We start from the raw sequence: 22719 nt of genomic DNA, 5'->3' as shown, positions 1-22719 counted from the left end.
CATTCCCTTTTATCCCTAAGTGGAAAACAAGAAAGCAGTGTGTTGAGTTCCTTCAGTGTTTTACTTACCCAGTGCTGTTAAGGTAGCTCTGACCAAGGCTGCAGTCCTTCGATGGGGATGCTGGATTGTACCAGAAAGCTGGGACACACTGGCTCTCCCCATGTCTCTCATAGCCATAGTCACTATCAAGAAAATAAAATATTGCACAGTGGCACATAGGCACAAATTCGAAAACGTCCATAAACACTCAAAACATACACGCATCTCTATAATCACCTGAAAAGTCACAACACATTCTTTTAAATATTCCCAGTGAGAAAAAATATTCATATTCATATTCTGAGAGTGGATTTTAGCTTTAGAAATAATCCCAAATCATTTGGAGTCCAGGCTACAGAAAAAAGAAAAAAGTAGGTTCTAGGTTAAAAAAACCCTGAAGTTTCCAGGTTAAAAAAAAAAAGGTATGAATATAAATAATGTGTTGGTATACTGGCTCAGGATGGGGGGATGCTATAATGTTCTAAGTATATTTTGGATCACAGTGGAATACTGACATAAGCAGATAGTAAACAAGAGGAAAAGTCAACTGACATATTGCATTAGGCAAAGCTGCTACAAAAGACCTCTTTAAAGTTTTAAAAAGCAAAGATGTCACTTTGATGACTATAGGGAACCTGATCTAAGCCATGGTCTTTTTAATCACCTCATATGCTTACAAAAACTGGACAATAAAAAAAGAAGACAGAAGAAGAATTGATGCATTTGAGTGGCACTGGCAGAGAATATTAAACATAACACGGACTGCCAGAAGAACGAACAAATCAGTCTTAGAAAAAATACAATCAGAATGCTCTTAGAAGCGAGGATGGTAAGAACCTGACTCACTTACTTTGGGCATGTCATTAGGAAAGACCAACTGCTAGAAAAGGACATCATGTTTGGTAAAATAGAGTGTCAGTAAAAATGAGGGAAACCCTCAATGAGATGAATTGACACAACAGCTGCAACCCTCAAACATACCAACGGTCATGAAAACATTGTAGGACAGGGCAGCATTTTGTTGGGTTATACATAAAGTCACCATGAGTTGGAACCAACTCGATGGCAACTAACACCAATAACCAAGTGAATGCCTTTATAAAATACATTTTCTGTGTTAAGGTTTTACATGTGTTTTCAAAAACTGATTCCATATTTTTTATTTTCATTTGTCCTGCACTCATTTTCTCTAAAACACACATATACATGTGTGTTCACATACAGCCATTCAGACTCTGCAAAATGAGGAAGTAATACACAACTATAGAAAGAAAGGGCCTGTCCCTGAAGTCCAAGCAGCGCTTCCCCACTTCTTGGAGTTTCAGAAGACTCTCAGGTGTCAGAGTGGAAAAAGAGCAATAAAGTAGGAGATAAAAGGGATTATTGCTCTTGTAGCCAACCACAGAGGTCATTGGAGGTAGCTTCACTTGGCAGGAGAATTCATGCTTCCAAATCAGCATCCAAGGGTTCCCTGAAACCCCAACTGGGCAACACAGCCTGGACATTTGAATTCTGACCCAGTGAGTGTTAATGAAACATCAAACAGCAAGAGAAAACACTCTCCCAGGCTCAGTCCTTCTCTCTTTTTCTGTTCCTGTATTCTTTGAGCCAAGATTTGATAAGAGTCCTTTGAAAAACAGGCAAATTATCTATGTGTGTTCCTAGGAGCCCAGTGAGAGAAGAATGACAATTTAATTTCACACGCCAATTGTTAAAATAGTTATTATTAAAATACATGTAAAATTTCAATGACATAAATGATATTCAAAAGATAATAAATATTCAAACTTCATTGGCTTCTAATTATTTATTGCATATTACTATTAAGTATGCTTTTGATGTCATTTAAACCTGTCTGGTAACCAGTTTTCCACAAGTGGACTTTGACTCATGGTGGCCTCATGTGTGTCAGAGTAGTACTGTGCTCCACGGGGTCTTTAATGGCTGATTATTCAGGGGTAGATCACCAGGCCTGTTTTCCAGGGTACCTCTGGGTGAACTTGAACTATCAATCTTTTGGTTAGCAGACTTGGAAGAAAGGCCCGGTGATCCACTTTTTGAAAAAATCAGCCGTTGAAGACCCTATGAAAGACAATTCTACTCTGATGCACATGGGGTCACCATGAGTTGGAATCCACTTGACAGCAACTGGTTGGTTGGTTTTATCTGTATGATGGAAATTTCAGATAATGGTGGGCTACTGCACATCTCTTCCCAATGCTGTGTTCAGTGACATCACGTTGGTAGCTTAAAACTGGCCATGGTGAGGATGTTTATAATAATCAGCAACTGCTACTATCCAGACTTACTTGTTTCTTTATTTGTTTGTTCCAAGAGAGACCGTAAATATTTCCCAGTGCGTCACCGAAGATGGTGTTTCTAAATATTATTTATCTGTAGAAACATAGTGTTTCTACAGATAAATGTGTGATGATGTGTCTGCATTACTCCTAGAAAATTCCCTGAATGCTTCATGCAATGAATGTTGAATGTCCTGCTAACCCTAAGAAATACTGGTAATCTCTGAAGGAAGGGTGCTCTCCTAGGCATCTTTGGGAAGGAGAGAAATGTCTCAGTATTTTTTGCTAAATGTAATCATCTTCAGCAGTTCTGTTCAGCTCTGCTACCTGTTAGTAATTCAGTAATTAAAAAAGGTACATCAGGCATGCTGCTCTGCCCCAAAGAGAAAAAGCACCTCATTAATATTTAATAGCATTAACGGAAACATCACTGGCTATCCTCAGACTGTGGACTTCATTAACTTCTGCTAAATGTATATTAAAATGTCTCGTGCTGCCCAGACTCCCTCCCAGCTCTGTTGTCTGCATGATTTAGACAAAAAAGCAGTTCCAGTTGCTGCTCCAGATTCCTGGGAAAAGGTGTTTTTCTGTTGAATTGTAAAGTTTGGAAAGAATGTACCAGAAAGTTTGCTTTGCCTCAGGGAAGTGTATTGGCCACGGTTTCTGCAAATATACAAGCAGTTCCCTTCAAGACACAAGTTGACTCTGTGTCTTTCTTGATTACCAAAGGGCTCAAAATCTCTAAAGGTTTATGGAAAATCTTGCCCATGTCCAGGAGCTTTACCTGTATGTTCTTCAAACCTCACGGAGGAAGGAGCCATAAATGATCTAGAGGAGGAATAGACAGGAGAGCTTTGGAAAACCAAAAGTCCTGGGCATGTCAGAGCAGGGGACACGTGGGTCCAACCCCTTCAGGTGGTAGATTGGAAAAGAGACGCATGAAGAGGAGAAATGACTTGTCAAAGATTGTACATAGCGGCAGAAAGAGATGATAGCTCAGACTCCTGACCCTTGGTCCAGCATTAGTGCAATTCCATGAGGCTTCTATTTAATCATTTGTAGGGAGGACCTCCTAGACCTCACGCTTGACATTCTGAGACTTTTGGAACCAACCACGAAGCCATGCCCTCCACCAGCCCAGCTGCATGGGCTGTCCAGCTCTCAGACCATGCATGGCCCTAACATAGCCTCACTGCTTCCCACCCTTCCAGTTCCTCCTTCCTTCCATCTGGCAGTTGAGATTCTAGGACTGGTGCCTCTGTACTATTTTGGGAGGCAATATAGCATTCTGTAGTTAGAAAAAGGCAGAGAGAGGTTCTTAGAAGGCAGAGAGTAAGCACCCAATGCAAAGAAGGACCAACTACAACAATAACAAATTAATAATTAACACCATCCTTATTTAGCTATGGCATAAGCTTAAATGCAGCAAAAGAGAAAGAAAGGCAATTGCATCCAAGTCATTTCAGAAATTATTTGGAAAACCCAACAACCATCCCTCAAATATTTCTCTTTAATCTAACTCCACTCTCTCCATCTGCTCTTATCACCAACAACCTTGCCATATATCTGTTCTCCTTGTATCAGTCCCTTGCTGATCTCTCAGAAGTGCTACCCATTTTCCTTGTACGTACTCAGTGATGAGTCTACACAGCTCCAAACACCACCTCCTGCAAGAAGTCTTCCATGATGACCCCAGCCCTCAGAGACCTTTTTGTTCTGAACATCTCCAGCACTTAGTAAAGACCAGTGCTGTCCAGTAGAACTTTCTGTGATGATGGCAGGCTTGCATAGCTGTGCTACCCAAAGTGGTAATCACTAGCCACATATGACTATTGAGTACTTGAAATGTGGCTCGTGCAACAGAGAAAATGCATTTTAACTTTATTCAATTTTAATTTTAATGCAGATAGCCACATGTGGCTAGTGTCTATTATATTGGACAGCAGATATTGGACAGCAGATAGGTACCATAAAATTCAGTGCTTAATTATACTTCCTTCTTTATTATTTGTCGTTATGCCTTCCTTGAGTGCAGTGTCTCTGGCTTGTACATCTTTGACTGTTCCACAATGCCTAGTCTATAGAGAAAACATGCTTGTGCTCCATATGTAGAATACTAAGGGTCAAATGGATTTCAGACAGACCTGAATTCATGTGCTGTAGCACCCAAAAACCTCTTCTCTGCTTTTTCTACATCACCACTTGATAAACTTGCTCTGTGGATCTGGCATCATGTTGGACATGGAAGCTAACTACTAAGACATACTAACAGTTACGACTCCAGAGTCAGATTATCACTATCTTGAGTGAGTTAACCTCTCTGAGATCCATTTCTTCACCTACAAAATGCCTTGCCTATGATAACAGACTTTCCTTCCAGGAGTTCGTTGAGAAGATTAAGTAAGACAATCAATTTAAAGGGCCTGGTACAATGCCTGGTATACAATAGGTGCTTAATAAAAGTTATTGTTGAGTAAGTTGCTGAATGAGAGAGAAGGGAACTATTAGGCCTAATCTCTGGCCCAAGCTGGTTTCTCACTGACCAAATGTATTTGGGCTTCCCGGCAGCCCTCACATGACTTCAGAGCAGGTCCCTTTTGCTCCCTTTTATGACTCACCTGTCTCTGACAAACTTAATTCTCAAGGAAGATTTGTTCCTCGCCCCACAGCAGCACCATGATGGAGGTTGCTGCAAAGTGGTTCTCTAAAGTAAGCTTGAGGCTGGGGGATTTATGAGGTTATTACATGGAAACATCAATATTTATGTAAAATTCATACTTATTACTGACAGTCACTCTAGACGGAATATCTAAAGTTGTGAAAGCCAATGGTATTCTACAAAGAAACACTTCTGAGAATTTATAAAACCTTCCCTGTTCAAACAGAAGAGAGACAGAGGCGGAAGACCCAGGCTGCACCTCTCAACACTTTCAAGAGTCCATCCATCCTCTCCAGCCTCCCCTCCCAATCTGACTAAACTAGGTCACACCTTTTCCCTGCTGCCTCTGAGACATAAACATTGCCTGGACCAATCAGATGAACGGGACCTGTTTTGGCTCAGGGAAACAAATAAGTGAAATGTGCATGCTGATATCTTGTTCTAACAGAGCTAGGTGTTTCAGATTCCTTAGCTAAGGTCCCTTCCTTGAAGGAAAGGGACCACTGAGAAGGAAAGTTACAGAATTGTTGCCATATTCTGCTTTCCAGCATTAGTATAAAAACAAAACAAATTATATCTGGTGGAAAAACTATATTTTTTTTAACCAAAAGCTATGCTGATTGAGGTTGTCTTAAAAACAAGAAAAAACCATTGCTGTCGAGTAAATTTTGACTCATAGCGACCCTATTGACAGAGTAGAACTACCCCACAGGGTTTCCAAGGAGTGGCTGGTGGATTTGAACTGCTGACCTCCTGGTTAGTAACCAAGCTTTTAACCACTGCACCACAAGATAACCAGAAATACTTGGTCTCATCCCTAAAAACCACTGCAATAATCCAGAAAACTGAGAAATCAAAATGTCTCTCCCATACTATACGGTCTATCTAGAGTGGTGCAAAAAAATTTTTTAGACCATATGATATATATTTTTTTATTCTCAGATTATGACCAGTAACTCAGTATCAAGCCTTATCTATTTATCCTACTTTCAAGCCAAGCGATTAATCTCTCATTTTTTAAATATGAGGTATGATTGGCCACAGAAAGGAAAAAAATATATATAATATGTTTTGTGTCCAGATAAGTCCAACAGAGTCTTTGTGGAGCCCAAGTGTATATTACAACTCCATAATATAACTGTTCAAAGATACTTCATTTGGAATTGTTTTTGGGGTGAATGGAACTTTCCATATCTAACCTTGTCAACAGCAGTAAACCTAGGCCATGTGGAAATAAATTTTAATTTTAGAATAACTTGACTGGGGGACCCTACTTCTTCTGATACATAAAATGAATATAAAATAATAAAGACTTGTGTGATTTCTTTAACAGTATGATGTACAGAAGAGAACACAAGATTTAGAGTTAGCTGCACTTGAGGCTCAAATGTCTCCCATCTATTACGGTGGTCAAGTAACTTACCACCCCAGATGATCATTTTGTTTTTGTTAAAATGTCAACAATAATGATTCTGATATTACAGACCATTGAGTCTAGGTGCTACCCCTACACATCCAAGTGTAGGAGAACCACAGAAGGCACTGCAAGGACTTGGATTTTCTGCCTTACTATATGTAGATCGGTTCTGACAGCAGTTCCCAAAGAGGGGTTCAGGAATATTTTAAGCAATGCTACCAGCATTGAAATAAATGGAAAACGCCCAGAAATACTACTTTGAAGGCAGCACTTATTTGGATGTATAAGCTCTGTTTTACTTGCTAAAAAGACCACAGAGGCCATTTAACCCTGGGGTATAAGATTAACAGCAGCAGCAGCAACTGCTACCGTATGTTGGACGTCTATAGCGTATACCAGAAGGATAAATGCCTTATCTACATTCATTATCTACATTAATTCATTTGTCAATTAATTTATTCTTCCCAAGGACCCACTGAGATACCCATTATTATTTGGGTTTTACAGATGAGGAGTTGAAATAAAAAAGATTTAGAAATTTTCTCTAGGTCCAAAGGTTGAAATATAACAAAAGCTAGGATTCTTGTCTAGACCAGTGGATGATAATAAAATTACTGGAAGAAAAATATTTATCGTACAATTCTCGATCCTTCTCAGTTGTGACGGTTTCCAAGGATGTGACAGAGAGACACAGGAGAAAATCCAGTATGGCATATTCAAAGGCATTATGTCTTGCTGGAATCAGCACGCAGGAGAACACAAGGAAGCCTGAAATTCATATTCTGAATATTCTGGTTGATGTCAATATGTCATAAGCCATAATTCTGAATATTGAATTGTACACAATACTATGACTGTTCTGCAGGATTTGTAGTTAATAATTGAACATTATTGTTCCCAAGTGTGAAAATATCTTTTAGCTCCAAACGGTCAATATCGCCACAGAAAGGACCTAACTATTCTAATTTAAATTCCACTGAACCAAGCTTTCTTAGGGCATGAATTCAGGAGTAAAGAGCAGGAGGGAGTAGTGACAATTACCAGTTGTTATACACCTAGCAGAAATTGGGAAATAAAAGACGATTTTCTAGAAGTCAAGCTCTAGAAACAGGCTGGACGAAATGAGAATGGAACAGGTAAGGCTCCTGGGCACAGGCACTTACTCTGTACCTATTTGGACTTGGATCTGCCATTGGGCAACAAAAAAGCCCAAATGCAGCCTTGTCACTGCCCTGCCTCTTCCATGTTTACAGGGTAATTCCTGAGCTCTCAGCTTTTTCTTCTCACTTACAATGCGCTATGTAAATATACAAATTGAGTGTCAGCTTTTGACTGTGATGAGAAGAAGGAACTGTTTTGGCTGAGCTCAGAGTGATATGCATCCATTTACATAGCATTAGGGAGACCGGAAACCCTGGTGGTGTAGTGGTTAAGAGCTACAGCTGCTAACCAAAAGGTCGGCAGTTGGAATCCACCAGGCGTTCCCTGGAAACTGTATGCCCTATAGGGTCGCTACAGGTCGGAATTGACTCGATGGCAATGGGTTTAGGGAGGCTTTGGACTCTCCTGAAAGGAATGATGTTCATAAACATGCTACACCTATTTATTGAACAGTTACTGTGGGCTAGGCACTGGAGATATAACAACTTAAAAAATGTCCCTGCACATGGAAACTCTGGTGGTGCAGTGGTTAAGAGCTACGGCTGCTAACCAAAAGGTCGGCAGTTTGAATCCACCAGGTGCTCCTTGGAAACTCTATGGGGCAGTTCTACTCTGTCCTATAGGGTCGCTATGAGAGTAGGAATCAGCTCGATGGTAATGGGTTTTGGTATCCCTGCACACATAGCACTTTTTCTACTGGGAAAAGATAGGCAGTTATAAAGCCATCAAAAGCAGGATCATTTCATATGGTGATTAATACTAAGACGATAATAAGGCAAGGGGACAGAGAATGCCTGGATGTATAGGAGGTTAGGTGGTCTCAGAAGGCATTTCTGGCCAGATGATATATTTGTTGAGACATGAGACATCCTAAGGTGCCAGCCATGCTGAGATTTGCACTTGCTGTCCTTGCACTTGCTGTTCTCTCTGCCAGGACTGAACCTAGATTAATTAGGGTGCAGGAGGATGCTCGTGTAGATGTGATATAGTCAACAAGGGTAGAAGAGTAAGAAGTTAAGACATGAAGTTACAGCAGGGCCAAATCACCTACAACTGAGCAAGCTAAGGAAGGAAGATTGTATTATATTTTAGGGAAAGGGCAGTCACTGGGGTGTTTTAAGCACGGGAATGAAAAAATCTGATTTGTGTTTTTAGAATATAACTTTGGTGGTAAGAAGAATGGACTTCAGGGTGACAAGGGTAGAAGTGGAGAGACAGTAGACACTACTACCCAGGCAGTAGTGGGTAGAGGTGTTCGAGTTGCAATATATTTTGAAGGTATAGATTTCAAGGGCTCACTGAAGGTTTAAATCTGAGCATGAGGGAAAGGAAGAAACCAAGCCTTTCTAGGGTTTTGACTTAAGCAACTGAGCGGACTGTTGTGTGTTTCACTGAAGTTGGAATAAGTGAGCAGGAACAGCTTCCCATGGGATAGTTCAAGAAGAGTTCTGCTTTGGCCACATTAAGTTTGAAATCTGTATTAGCAACTCAAGAGGAGATAAATGCTCAACAGGAAGATGGATACATACACCTTGATCGTAGAGGAGGGGAAGGCCAAGGTCTGGAGGTAAATATCAGGCAATCTGGCAGTCACTGGGTAATAGGTGTGATTTAAAATTATTCTTTGTGGTTGTCATTGGAGGGAGAAAGAGGACATCATGATAAGAGTTCATGTGGAAGAGTACAACTGGAGTGAATGTGTCTAGATGTCAGTATATCCAAGGAAGAAGCTTTGTCAGGGCCCAGCCTGACCTCTCTAGTACTTTCCAATACAGCTTCCAATTGAAGGTAAGGACAGGTTTCCTTTGAAATGCTGCTATAGTAGAGTAGTGATATTCCCTGTGTTACAGGGATACAGGTCTCACATTTGGCCCTGGAACCAGGCTTATGGGACCCACAGGCCAGCAGACACACCTTTCTACCCCTGCACCATGCCTTCTTCCCTTAATTCTATCTTCATTCCCATCCTCCAGAGGGGAAAAGTCTGTAGAAATTGGTGATGAAATGTCATGGGACTCACCACTCGAAGTCCCAGTCAGCACAGACGCAGGGTTCTGAGACCACCGTCCCAGAGTAGTCTCGGCCCAGGGCACACTGAGCTCCCGGCTTGCGTTTCTTGAATATTTTCCTTTCTCCCATGACACAAGGTTCCCCCTTAGGAAAAAACCCATAGTGAGAGATGTAGAAAAATACAAAGAAGGCAAAACAAACCAGTTTCTCAATAAGAAGCATGAGTGTTTTCACTCTCTTTTGGTCACCTTATGTTACAATCTCATTCCCAGTAACCACTCGGGAGTTTCACAAATAGAAGTGCTGATCTTTTACTACCACACTACGGGGACATGTAGGCAGGCTGGCCTACCACCACCCGTCCACCCACCTAGCACAAGATGTCTATGCTGTCCTGTTTCTTCTCCACCTACACAGAGAATACAAAGACTCCAGGCACCTGCACAAGCCACCAGGGATCACTCAATAGCTTCTGCAGAAATCCTAGTGGAAAGGGGCCAATGTTTGGCATATTTTTTCACATTGGAGCAATAATGAAATCTACCCACACAGTTCCCTCTCTATGATAAACTACCATATCCAAGTCCTCCTCCCTAGTTAGGGACAAAAGGACAAGTTGTAGAAGTGACAAGAATCTAATGGTTCAGAAGAAGGAAGAAGCCTGCCTATGTCGCACAGCAACAAATATGTCGTTGCTAAAGTATTCCTTCCTCCACCCTGAAAATTTTCTTTGTCTGAGCCTGAACTTTTCTCAGTGGTCCTGCTTCCAATACCCTGGGGGCCCTTACTTAATTAAGGCTGGCCTGAGAAATGATTTCAATTCCACATTGGTAGATAAGAGGATCAAACCACTAGAGGGCCTCGTAGCTGTCTAGTGAACCATGGAGAGAGGTAAAACAGCAGGTTATCACCATCACCTCTCTCCCAGACTGCTCACTAGTTACTTACAGATGTCAATGAGTAGATCAGGATCTCACGGTGCAAAACATACCTAAATACAATGTGTCGCTACTGAACTTGGATGTGTGGACTCTAACCCTTACCCCTAAATCTACACCCATGATCTCAGATGACCTACTACCATACCCCCCTCCAAAAGGAAGGTCCAGGTAAGACCAAGCAGGGCTAGCAGCTCTCCTTCCTAGAAGCCAGGACTTCCACCCTGTGGTGTACCTGATTCAGCAGGTGCCAGGTCTGATAGTCCTCCTTGGTGCAGCGCCAGCTGAAGATGGATTTGTAGTCCACTTTCACTAGCTGCCATTCAGAGCGGAGGCTGAAGTGGCCAAAAACTCTAAGAGTTTGGGAGAGGGATGAAAAAGACAAGCAGAGAAGGCTCCACAGTCAGTCACCAATGTAATAAGGCTGGGGAACAGAGGATTTAGCCGCAGCGTGTGCTTATCGGATCTGTCAAAGTGATTTCCTTGAGGGTCATTGAACAGAAAGTCCACTGTGCATGCAGCTCCAGCCAGTCGGCGTGACATTCACACTGGGCTCAAAACCATTATTTCGTTGCAAACGTAATATACGTGCTTTATAGGAAGCATTCAGGATATAGAAAAGCACAGTGAAGGAGAAAATACACCTGATAGTCCAAAACCTGCTCTCCAGATAAAACCATTGTTTGTATTTTGACGTACAGCCTTTCGTATTTCCTTAATGCAAGCACTGGCATCTTATCTACTGATGTCCACTGACAGGGACTCAGTTTCCTCATCTGCAAAGCAGATTATGTGTGTGTGTGAATTAGCTAATCTGAAGTATGAACCTGACAATTCCGAAATCCTGATTGAATCTAAGTGTGTTTATTTGAAACCCACACTGCTTAATAATTCACATGCATGCCATCCTCCCTCCACTTTTCCTGAAAAAAAAAAAAAAAACAGCAGTCTCATAGAAGGAATTCATATTTATGTAAAGAAGCACACCATCTGTGTAACTTAGATAATCAATACTAACCTTTCCAAAGCCCAGCAATTGATAGCCCTATAAATATGAATGATCAATCGTTTCGAGAAAAATGGAAAAAAAAAAAAGACTGATCATCTATACTCCACTCGGGTGGCATGTCTTGCAATTACAATGCAAGACATCTATCACAGTGATGTAACAGGGGTCCAATCATGCTGGGAACTTACACCAACTGAACCCTTTCAAAAAATTGGATGACACCTATTTCAAAAAGACTTAATTACACTACCAGCATTGGATACTCCTTTCCCCAAGTTCAGATATTCTTATGGTGACACCTAAGAGACTAACTCTCATTAATAGACATTTTCCTTCTATCTGAAGGATAAGTACTCTTACTGGAGGGGTAGAGGTTGACAAAAGTTGAGATTTAGGGAAAGGAATAGGATTATTTGTAGATCAGACAACTTAAAATGCACTTCAGGAAGTAACTTTGAAAGTGCTATGGGTTGAAGCTTAAATAAAACTTTTAGAACCCTGTCTAAAAGGAGATTAAACAGACTTCGAGGGAGAGAGAGAGGGCCTCTCCTTTAGTAAAACTGCGTGAGTTTTGTGTAAATCTTAGCTTAGCGCTAGTGCACTCAGGATGTGTGGCTGATATGGTGTGGAGCAGAGCAAACCTCTCTCCTCTAGATACTCTCTGTTCTCTTGCATTTTGCTATATTCAGTGGTCTCCACATCTGATACATCAATGACAGTTCATCTACTAAAATACTCCCACCTTTCAGCTTTAAATTCATTTCATGGAGGGGTCATATGTTAGTCCATTTCAAATCTTTGACAAAACAGTTCTTATCTCACAAAATATTTTCCATTTGTTTAATGCAAGGGGATTCAGTTATGTTGATAAGCTCATCAGGGGGAGAAAAAAAATGAAAACAAAAATCAACAACAGTGGGAGAAAAGCTTGACAAATGTCTTCTTCCCTGTCTCTTCAGTCTATCCAAATCCTTCCGTATTCGAATACCACTAACTCTACTAAGTCTTCCCTGTCTGGAATACTCTGAGTAACAGGACATTATGATGCTAAGTCAAACACTTCTGCCTACTTCAGAAAGTTTACAGTTATTTCATGGTTCACAAAATATATCACGTCAGATTAACCCCATTCCTTCTATGACAGGATTACTAGGCAGTTAGAAGAGGGAAATAGGAGGCATAGGATTCACCAGGATATCACCAAGGCATCTGACAGGGTCTGCCACAGCAGTCTTGAAGAAAACATGAAAAAATGTGGGCCCGGTGCTGATAAAAGTATGTGGCTTGGTAATTGGTTGAATGGTACCTAATTAAAGCATGAACATCAACCAGAAGGGAGAGTGTGGGAAGTCAGCTGCAAGACTCTGGTGTCTGTTCTTTCTTATTCATCATTTTTATTAATGATTTGAAGACATGAAACTAATGGACATCACATTTTCTGATGACATGAAGCTGGAAGGTACAGTAATATGCTGGATGGCAGAATTAGGCCCCAAACTGAAGGGATAGGCTGAAGTTAATAAGATGTGATACAACAGGGAGAAATGTCAGGTTCTCCCCTTGGCAGTTACGTAAGTATTAAGAAAAAAAAGAAATGGGCTTTGGCAGCTGGCTAGGTTAAATAAAAATATAGTAGTAATAATGATGATGATAATAACAGCAGCTAAAGAGTTTCCATATACAATGTGATCAATAAAAATGAACATATCAGGGAGACAAAAATATTTAGGGAATGCATTTACAAAAATTTATACGTTATCTACAACAAAAGAGGCAATATTCTGGGTTTATTCTACATTGATGAGAACACAAAGGAAAACTGGTTAACTTTGAATGTCATCATTCAAAAAGGATATACACTATCTTAACTTAGAGTCGGTAGATGGGCTTTGGTGGTGGGGTGAGGCAAATTGAATCTCCTGAGCTTTTAAAGAAAATTATGTATTTATTGGTACATGTGAATTTATCTATGAAGAAATCACATATATTTTATCAGATTTTCAGAGGTTCTCAGTCCTAAGAGTTTAAGGACCACTGAAAAAGAGAGCGATTAAGACGGTGATCCAATTGAAGATCACATTTCATTCATTTATCTAAAAAGTGGTGTAAGAACTATGGCTGGTTAGCCTGCAGAAGACTTAGGAAAGGTAGAGGAGAGAAAAGCAATACGTGAATACTCTAGGGATATCCGTGGAGTGTAAAATTAACCAAAAATAAAAGTCTGAAGTTTAAAAAATGCAAGAGAACTTCCTAACAAAGATGCCCATGGGAGCAAGGGGTGATGCTCGGCAGGCATAGATTTCCAAGCTCAGCCTTGATCACTTCCCAGGGGTGATGTTGACAGGAATGCATGCATCACCCAGGTGCACAACCTAACTGACCCTGAGTCTCTAAGGATATCCATGTTGTTGGTCTTTCCAATTCTTTGGAATATCCATTTGTGATCTCAGAGTGCTTACTTCAAGACCGAACACAAAAACGGGTCATCAGAAAGGGCCTGTAGACTAATTCAGGTTAGCCTCTTCTGCAATCTTGGCAGGTGCATTCCTTTCATCTAGATTTCTTTGGCTTCCAACCCAGAGTTCCTTACAGTGTCTTTCCTACATGTTTCCCCAATCTGTAAATCAACACACTAATATTTTAACTTTGGAATGTGCTAATATGCTCTCCCGTGAGGTCACTTTTATATGCCAGATGCACAATTTTACAGACTTACTCAATATTAGGATTATGAGCTTTGCTCATTTCTTCTCTGAGCCTCAACTAAGATCAGCGAAGTACAACCCCTTCTAAGGCAGCTTTCAGACATTAATGTCCCTCATTTTTTCCATCCATTCTCAGTTCTGGGAAAACTAAAGTTCATTGTGGGCTCCCTCCTGTGGGACAGAAATGACTCAGAACACAGTCTCCCTTGTGTATCAGAGCTGAGTTCCCTGATTCAGTTCACAAATATTGTGTTCATTCATTGCTCTTCTGAATATTATCTCCTAGAAGCTAGGGAAATAACAGAAATATAGCAAAATAAAAAGGATGTAAAATAAGAACTAATTCATACTCAAGTATTTTACTTCCTTTTATATAAGTATCCCCAAAACTGATGTTAAAATTTAGGATCTGTGGAGGTGATAACCTAATGGAGAAACCAGGGAGACCATCACCAGTAATCACGTCTATCACTTTGGGGTGATAATCACTGAGAAGGCCCACTTGGTCTTGAACTGGAGAAAGAAAAAGCCCGGATGGTTTATAATTAATAATAAAAAGGAAACATCAACTTTCCAGATAAAATTTTGTTATCAGGTAAAACTGCTCGTGAAGAGTTAGGGGGTCCATTTCCAATAAAGTAGGTGCAGTACACTACTGATAGTTTATATATCAACTGGAGATACAAAATTCCAAGAGATCCAAGAGATGAGAAGGGCAGAGGAGCCAAGAGGATGGAGCATCTTTAAAAAGATAATGAGATTCCCATATTAGGTGCTACTTCTTCCAAGAAAAGTTTTCTATGACTCTCCTAGCAGCTCTGAGCTCTCTTTCCTCAGAAACTCAAATAGTCCTGTTATCTCTAGACCAGAGGTTCTCCAATATTTTTATCATAATCATCTAGAAGGGTTATTAAACATAGATTGCCCCACCCCCAGAGTTTCTGATTAGTACCTTTGGGGTGAAGCCTGAGTATCTGCATTTCTAGTAAGTCCCTAGGGGATGTTGAATCTGCTGGTCCCAGGGCCACACTTTGAGAACCTCTGCTCTAGAACATCGTTCAGAATTTCTGAATTTTCTTGTATCTTTGGTCAACTTGTTGTTGACCAATTAGAAAACTCCTTAAGGGCTGGGGACAGTTCTTATACTTGTTTCCCACAGAGCCTCTCAACAGTAGATGCTTGGTAAAGAAAGGAGGCTGATTAATCATTCAGTGCCAATTGAAGAAACAAAACAACTGTAGAAGGTGGGGTTTCATCTTCAAGACTTTGGCAAAGAAGAGCTAATTCCTGGCATGACCAAATCGACTGTCATCAATAGTCTTACTTTGTTGCAATTACCAAGATAAACTATTTTGTCCTCCTTCCTCTGCAACGCATGACCTCCTCATCTTAACTCAATGTGTATTTTCACCAACATGATCAAATCTGCACCATATGAGATAATATATGTGAAATCCTGATGGGCAACAAATGTTTATTATTATCACCATCATTTTCATTGCTAGAACTCCCACAGACTCACAGCCAGGGCCCTTCTCATCAAGGGTTTTCAATAGGATTGGCTGAAAATTCCTTTTTCAAGGTAAACACTAACCTCATTAAGCAGAACTTTTAAAAAAATTTTGGTATGCTCCTACAGAGCCTTGGACATAGTGAATGCTTCACATATAAATACAGATGACTGCCTGAAAGAAGGAACCCTACCTTTTGGTTACCCAGAGCAAGTTGCTCCCAACCTCGGGAACCAAACAAAGGAATTCTCCAAGCCATTTCTCACTATATGGATTTTGAGGAAAAATCAATTAAAATGTATTACGTCTGTTTCTCCCGTTTCCTTTTACCTTGCCACCTGAAATTTTTCATGAGTGCTTTTGGCTCTACTCAAGATTCACCTTCTTCTTGGTCTCACCAACCTAAGAGATAATCTCCCTCTTTTTGTTTAACTTCTCTGATGCTAAGGGTCTATACTGCTAATGTGACTGTGGTCATAGAAAGTTGTTCTGTGCTCTTGAGTTGTTTAATTTTTAACATACAGGTGGGTGGGCATGGTGGCAAGAGTACTGTTGTTGTTGTTAGGTGCCGTCGAGTCAGTTCCGACTCATAGCGACCCTATGCACAACAGAACGAAACACTGCCCGGTCCTGCACCATCCTTACAATCGTTGTTATGCTTGAGCTCATTGTTGCAGCCACTGTGTCAATCCACCTCGTCGAGGGTCTTCCTCTTTTCTGCTGACCCTGTACGTTGCCAAGCATGATGTCCTTCTCCAGGGACTGATCCCTCCTGACAACATGTCCAATGTATGAAAGACGCAGTCTCGCCATCCTTGTCTCTAAGGAGCACTCTGGCTGCACTTCTTCCATGACAGATTTGTTCGTTCTTTTGGCAGTCCATGCTATATTCAATATTCTTCACCAACACCACAATTCAAAAACGTCAACCCTTCTTCGGTCTTCCTTATTCATTGTCCAGCTTTTACATGCATATGATGTGATTGAAAATGCCATGGCTTGGGTCAGGTGCACCTTCGTCTTCAGGGAGACATTTTTGCTCTTCAACACTTTGAAGAGGTCCTTTGCAGCAGATTTGCCCAATGCAATGCATCTTTTGACTTCTTGACTGCTGCTTCCATGGCTGTTGATTGTGGATCCAAGTAAAATGAAATCCTTCACAACTTCAGTCTTTCTCTGTTTATCATGATGTTGCTCATTGGTCCAGTTGTGAGGATTTTTGTTTTCTTTATGTTAAGGTGCAATCCATACTGAAGGCTGTGGCCTTTGATCTTCATTAGTAAGTGCTTCAGGCCCTCTTCACTTTCAGCAAGCAAGGTTGTGTCATCTGCATAACGCAGGTTGTTAATGAGTCTTCCTCCAATCCTGATGCCCCGTTCTTCATATAGTCCAGCTTCTCGTATTATTTGTTCAGCATACAGATTAAATAGGTATGGTGAAAGAACACAACCCTGCCGCACACCTTTCCTGACTTTGAACCGAGTAGTATCCCGTTGTTCTGTCCGAATAACTGCCTCTTGATCTATGTAAAGGTTCCTCATGAGCACAATTAAGTGTTGTGGAAATCCCATTCTTCGCAATGTTATCCATAGTTTGTTATGATCCACACAGTCGAATGCCTTTGCATAGTCAATAAAACACAGGTAAACATCCTTCTGGTATTCTCTGCTTTCAGCCAGGATCCATCTGACATCACCAATGATATCCCTGGTTCCACGTCCTCTTCTGAAACTGACCTGAATTTCTGGCAGTTCCCTGTTGATATACTGCTGCAGCTGTTTTTAAATGATCTTCAGCAAAATTTTGCTTGCATGTGATATTAATGATGTTGTTCTATAATTTCCACATTCGGTTGGATCATCTTTCTTGGGAATAGGCTTAAATACGGATCTCTTCCAGTCAGTTGGCCAGGAAGCTGTCTTCTATACTTCTTGGCATATATGAGTGAGCACCTCCAGTGCTGTATCTGTTTGTTGAAACATCTCAATTGATATTCCATCAATTCCTGGAGCCTTGTTTTTCACCAATGCCTTCAGAGCAGCTTGGGCTTCTTCCTTCAGTACCATCAGCTCCTGATCATACGGCACCTCTTGAAATGGGTGAATATCCACTAATTCTTTTTGGTATAATGACTCTGTGTATTCTTTCATCTTCTTTTGATGCTTCCTGCATCATTTAATATTTTCCCCATGGAATCCTTCACTATTGCAACTCCAGGCTTGACTTTTTTCTTCAGTTCTTTCAGCTTGAGAAACACCGAGTGTGTTCTTCCCTTTTGGTTTTCCATCTCCAGCTCTTGACACATGTCATCATAATACCTTACTTTGTCTTCTCCAGATGCCCTTTGAAATCTTCTGTTCAGTTCTTTTACTTCATCAATTCTTCCTTTTGCTTTAGCAGATCGACGCTCAAGAGCAAGTTTCAGAGGCTCCTCTGACATCCATCTTGGTCTTTTCTTTCTTTCCTGTCTTTTCAGTGACCTCTTGCTTTCTTCATGGATGATGTCCTTGATGTCATTCCACAACTCGTCTGGTCTGCAGTCACTAGTGTTCAATGCGTCAAATCTGTTCTTCAGATGGTCTCTAAATTCAGGTGGGATATGCTCAAGGTCATATTTTGGCTCTCATGGACTTGCTCTGATTTTCTTCAGTTTCAGCTTGAACTTGCATATGAGCAGTTGATGGTCTGTTCCACAGTCGGCCCCTGGCCTTGTTCTGACTGATGATATTGAGCTTTTCCATCATCTCTTTCCATAGATGTAGTCAATTTGATTTCTGTGCATTCCATCTGGTGAGGTTCATGTGTATAGTCACCGTTTATGCTGGTGAAAGAAGGTATTTGCAGTGAAGAAGTCGTTGGTCTTGCAAAATTCTATCATTCGATCTCTGGCATTGTTTCTATCACCAAGGCCATATTTTCCAACTCCTGATCCTTCTTCGTTTCCAACTTTCATATTCCAATCACCAGTAATTATCAATGCATCTTGATTGGACGTTCAATCAATTTCAGACTGCAGCAGCTGATAAAAATCTTCTATTTCTTCATCTTTGGCCCTAGTGGTTGGTGCGTAAATTTGAATAATAGTCGTATTAACTGGTCTTCCTTGTAGGTGTATGGATATTATCCTATCACTGACAGCGCTGTACTTCAAGATAGATCTTGAAACGTTCTTTTTGATGATGAATGCAACACCATTCCTCTTTGAGTTGTCATTCTCAGCATAGTAGACTATATGATTGTCCAATTCAAAATGGCTAATATCAGTCCATTTCAGCTCACTAATGTCTAAGATATCGATGTTTATGTGTTCCATTTCATTTTTGACAATTTCCAATTTTCCTAGATGCATACTTTGTACATTACAGGTTCCAATTATTAATGGATTTTTGCAGCTGTCTCTTCTCATTTTGAGTCATGCCACATCAGCAAATGAAGGTCCTGAAAGCTTTACTCCATCCACGTCATTAAGGTCGACTCTACTTTGAGGAGGCAGCTCTTCCCCAGTCATTTTTTGAGTGCCTTCCAACCTCGGGGGCTCATCTTCCAGCACTATATCAGACAATGTTCCACTGCTATTCATAAGGTTTTCACTGGCTAATGCTTTTTAGAAGTAGACTGCCAGGTCCTTCTTCCTAGTCTGTCTTAGTCTGGAAGCTCAGCTGAAACCTGTCCTCCATGGGTGACCCTGCTGGTATCTGAATACCGGTGGCATAGCTTCCAGCATCACAGCAACACACAAGCCCCCACAGTACAACAAACTGACAGACACGTGGGGGGGCAAGAGTACTAGGCAGAGAAATAGAACATTTGGCCTTCCTGAGTCCTAGTCTGCCACTAACTTAGCTAGGTGACCTTGAGCAAATCATTTCTCAATCCTTTAGCTGCCTTGTATTTGTGACACATATAGTCAAAGGATGGGAAGCAGAAATAGTCTAAATGGAATGTGGCCCCTTCAAAACAATTTCCAAGTTTTTTTTTTTTTCAATCCCTGTGTCTAACTCCAGGTGTACAAGCTATCTATCTTCTTGTGAGCCTATACATGAAGGATTTATCTATTAGAGTCATTTATCCTTGTCTCCACTGGTGCTTCTTTCATATAACAGATGCTCAATAAACAGTTCTGGGTTGATTAATGGATGGAATTAATCTAACAAAATCATTCATTTCTTCTAAAATTGGGTTAATAGCTTAATCTACCCTTATTTCTGGTCCAAAGAACATGCCTGTGCTTTGTATCCTTTGGGGTTTAGAAGGACAAAAACAATCTCAAGGGAAAAACAGCAACAGATGTCCTGCCCCTTGTCATCCTGGATTCTGCTAGAATTTCCATAAACAACTGTGATTTGTTGGGACCCTAAATAACACATTTTATCGAATCTACTATCCAGAACTGAGTAAGCCTTGTGGAAAGGGGAGCAATTAAATTAAGGGAGAGGGGTGGGTCACAAAAATAAAAGACTTCATTAGAATTCCAAACACACTGAAGGTTAGCTACCTATTAATTAAATGATTTCAAAGGGGATCTCAGTATATAATTGCTATAATTTAGGTAGAAACAATGCGACACTAAATGTAATTAGAGGAGTAGGCTCAGTAAAGATGTTTTCCTCTTTACAGGAGAGAAGCTCTGGGTCACCTGCTTCTCCCCTGCATAGTCCCTCGGGTCTTTTTTCTACCCCAATCACATCACCTTTTATCTATATTCATGACAGGCGAGAGAAGATAAGTTTCAAGGAGAGATTGGCGGACCACAATCCTTCAGGGAAAGAAGGGACAAGGATTCATTACTAGAGATCCATGGAAATGTCCAAAAGGAAAAAGAAGCAGTGCATTGGGAGTTAGATTAGAAGGACTTCACTGAAGACTGAGGGAATGTTTGATTGAATTCAACTAGGATAATATTTTATTGTCATCAACCCGTACCTAGAACATTCCCCTTTCTTCTACCTTCCTTGGAGACTCTAGCACTTGCATCTTGAAGCTCTGCTAGCCTCTAACTCTAGTTTTATCTGCCTGAAGAACATTTTCAGAAACAAAACACGCTGACAAAAGTCAGCTTCTTTTTGACTTTCCTCTTTCTGTTATTGCTTTAACTGAATCCTCAGTAATCATGCTCGACACCGCTGCCTCAGCATGGACTCAGTTCTCTTTCTTAACCTCTGTCCTGCCTCCCAATCCTCTTCATTAGACTTCTACAATCTCTCACATTCACCAGTTCCATTTGAATCTGACTTCCATGTCTCAAAGTAATAATGGCTACCAAGGACCACACGCTTATCATGTGCCAGGGACTCTGCTAAATGTTCCATTGCTTTTATCATCCTAAATTCTCCATACAACTTCCTGAGAATCACAGGAACAGCTATTTCATACGAGGAACATGAAACTCTGGGGTCGATACTCAAGGTCAAGGTTGAGGTGGGATTCAAGTTGGCATCCACGTGATGCTGAAGTTCTTACTTGATGCACCTCCTCCTGCTAAAGACTGTAATCCAGGCTCAGTCCTCTTGCCTTCTCACTAGTTTTAGCTCTTGTCATCATCTATCCATCTTCATGGAACCTATCCTCCATTCCTACCAGACAGTTTTCCTAAAGCATTATCCCAATGACATTACATGTCTGTTCAGAAACTACTGTTAGAGAATCTAGTCCACATTCCCGAAGCCAGTCTTCTATCACAGATTCGGATCTCACATTCCTTTCCAAACATTTCTTCCTTCTGTCCCCCTTTGTTCTGTTATTGGATGCCTGAGAATTTTGTAGACAAATAGTATCTTATGCTATTATATCTGTATTGTCCCTATTATAAGACTTTGCAATCTTAAACACTTATTGTATGCTAGCCACTTTGTATGGATTATTTCATTTTTTAGCCCATTTTACACATGAGGAAACTAAGGATCATGGAAAGTAAATAACTCATTTTATCAAAGTTACACAGCAAGCAGGCCATGAAGCCAGAAGTTCAATTTAGGCAGCAGCTGCTATTGTTCTGACACAGCTCTCAGCACTGTGCTTTCAGCAAGGCTCTTAGTTCTTTTTAAGTGTTTTGTGACTCATTAGCAATGAACTGACTACACAATTTGGCACTGAGGTGTGGTTCTGGGGAAACTCTTAGCTTCAAGACTTAACAGACTGTATTAAAAGCAGAAACATCATGAAATACATAAAACTGAAAGCTGTGGATTCTGGTGAGTCACATACCATCTTCTCTGCCATCTTCAACCAGGACTCAGAATTAGCCATTGCTAGGAAACCACACCACTGCCATAGAGTCGATTCTGACTCATAGTGACCCTATAGGACCTCTTTACAGTGTTGAAAGACAAGGATCTCACCTTGAGGACTAAGGTGGGCCTGGTATTTTCAATCAACTCACATGCATGTGAAAGCCGGACAATGACTAAGGAAGAACAAAGAAGTGACGCATCTGAATCACAGTGTTGGTGAAGATTACTGAGTATACCATGGACTGCCAGAAGAACAAACACATCTGTATTGAAAGAAGTACAGCCAGAATGCTCTTTAGAAGTGAGGATGGTGAGACTTTGTCTCACATACTTTGAACATGTTATCAAGAGGGACCAGTCCCTGCAGAAGGACATCATGCGTAGTAGAGGGTCAGAGAAAAAGAGAAAGAACCTCAATGAGATGGATTGACACAGTGGCTTCAACACTAGGCTCCAACATAGCAACGACTGTGAGGACGGTGCAGGACTGGGCAGTGTTTCCTTCTGTGGTACACAGCATCACTATGAATTGGTGTTGACTCGATGGCATCTAACAACAAGAAACCACAAATCCTAGCTCAATCCTTTTACCCAGACTTGACTCCTTTCACTGGTTGGATGTCATTAATTTGAGAGCAAATTATTAGAAATCTGGAAAACAGTTCTGAAATGCCTGAAGATTTACGATGAAGTCACTTCACAAAAGGTCACAGGCAACCCTGTTATAATTAAATCCTTCA

The 22719-nt window shown here is 40.8% G+C and overlaps 1 protein-coding gene across 1 annotated transcript in view; it reads right to left on the bottom strand.

Annotated features, from left to right (window-relative positions):
* The window catches only part of SORCS3 (sortilin related VPS10 domain containing receptor 3), a 673703-nt gene that overhangs the window by 41022 nt on the left and 609962 nt on the right, over window positions 1-22719 (bottom strand). Inside the window, exons 15-17 of the mRNA XM_049856137.1 lie at window positions 10760-10877; window positions 9597-9730; window positions 69-182 (exon numbers count right to left, since the gene is read on the bottom strand). Coding sequence (XP_049712094.1) covers window positions 69-182; window positions 9597-9730; window positions 10760-10877 — 366 coding nt within the window. The remainder of the gene's footprint in view (window positions 1-68; window positions 183-9596; window positions 9731-10759; window positions 10878-22719) is intronic.

The sequence above is a fragment of the Elephas maximus genome, chromosome 16 (genome assembly GCF_024166365.1).
Source record: "Elephas maximus indicus isolate mEleMax1 chromosome 16, mEleMax1 primary haplotype, whole genome shotgun sequence".
NCBI lineage: Eukaryota > Metazoa > Chordata > Mammalia > Proboscidea > Elephantidae > Elephas > Elephas maximus.
Note: the sequence above shows the minus strand (reverse complement) of the source record. Positions and strands in the feature narration are given on the sequence as shown.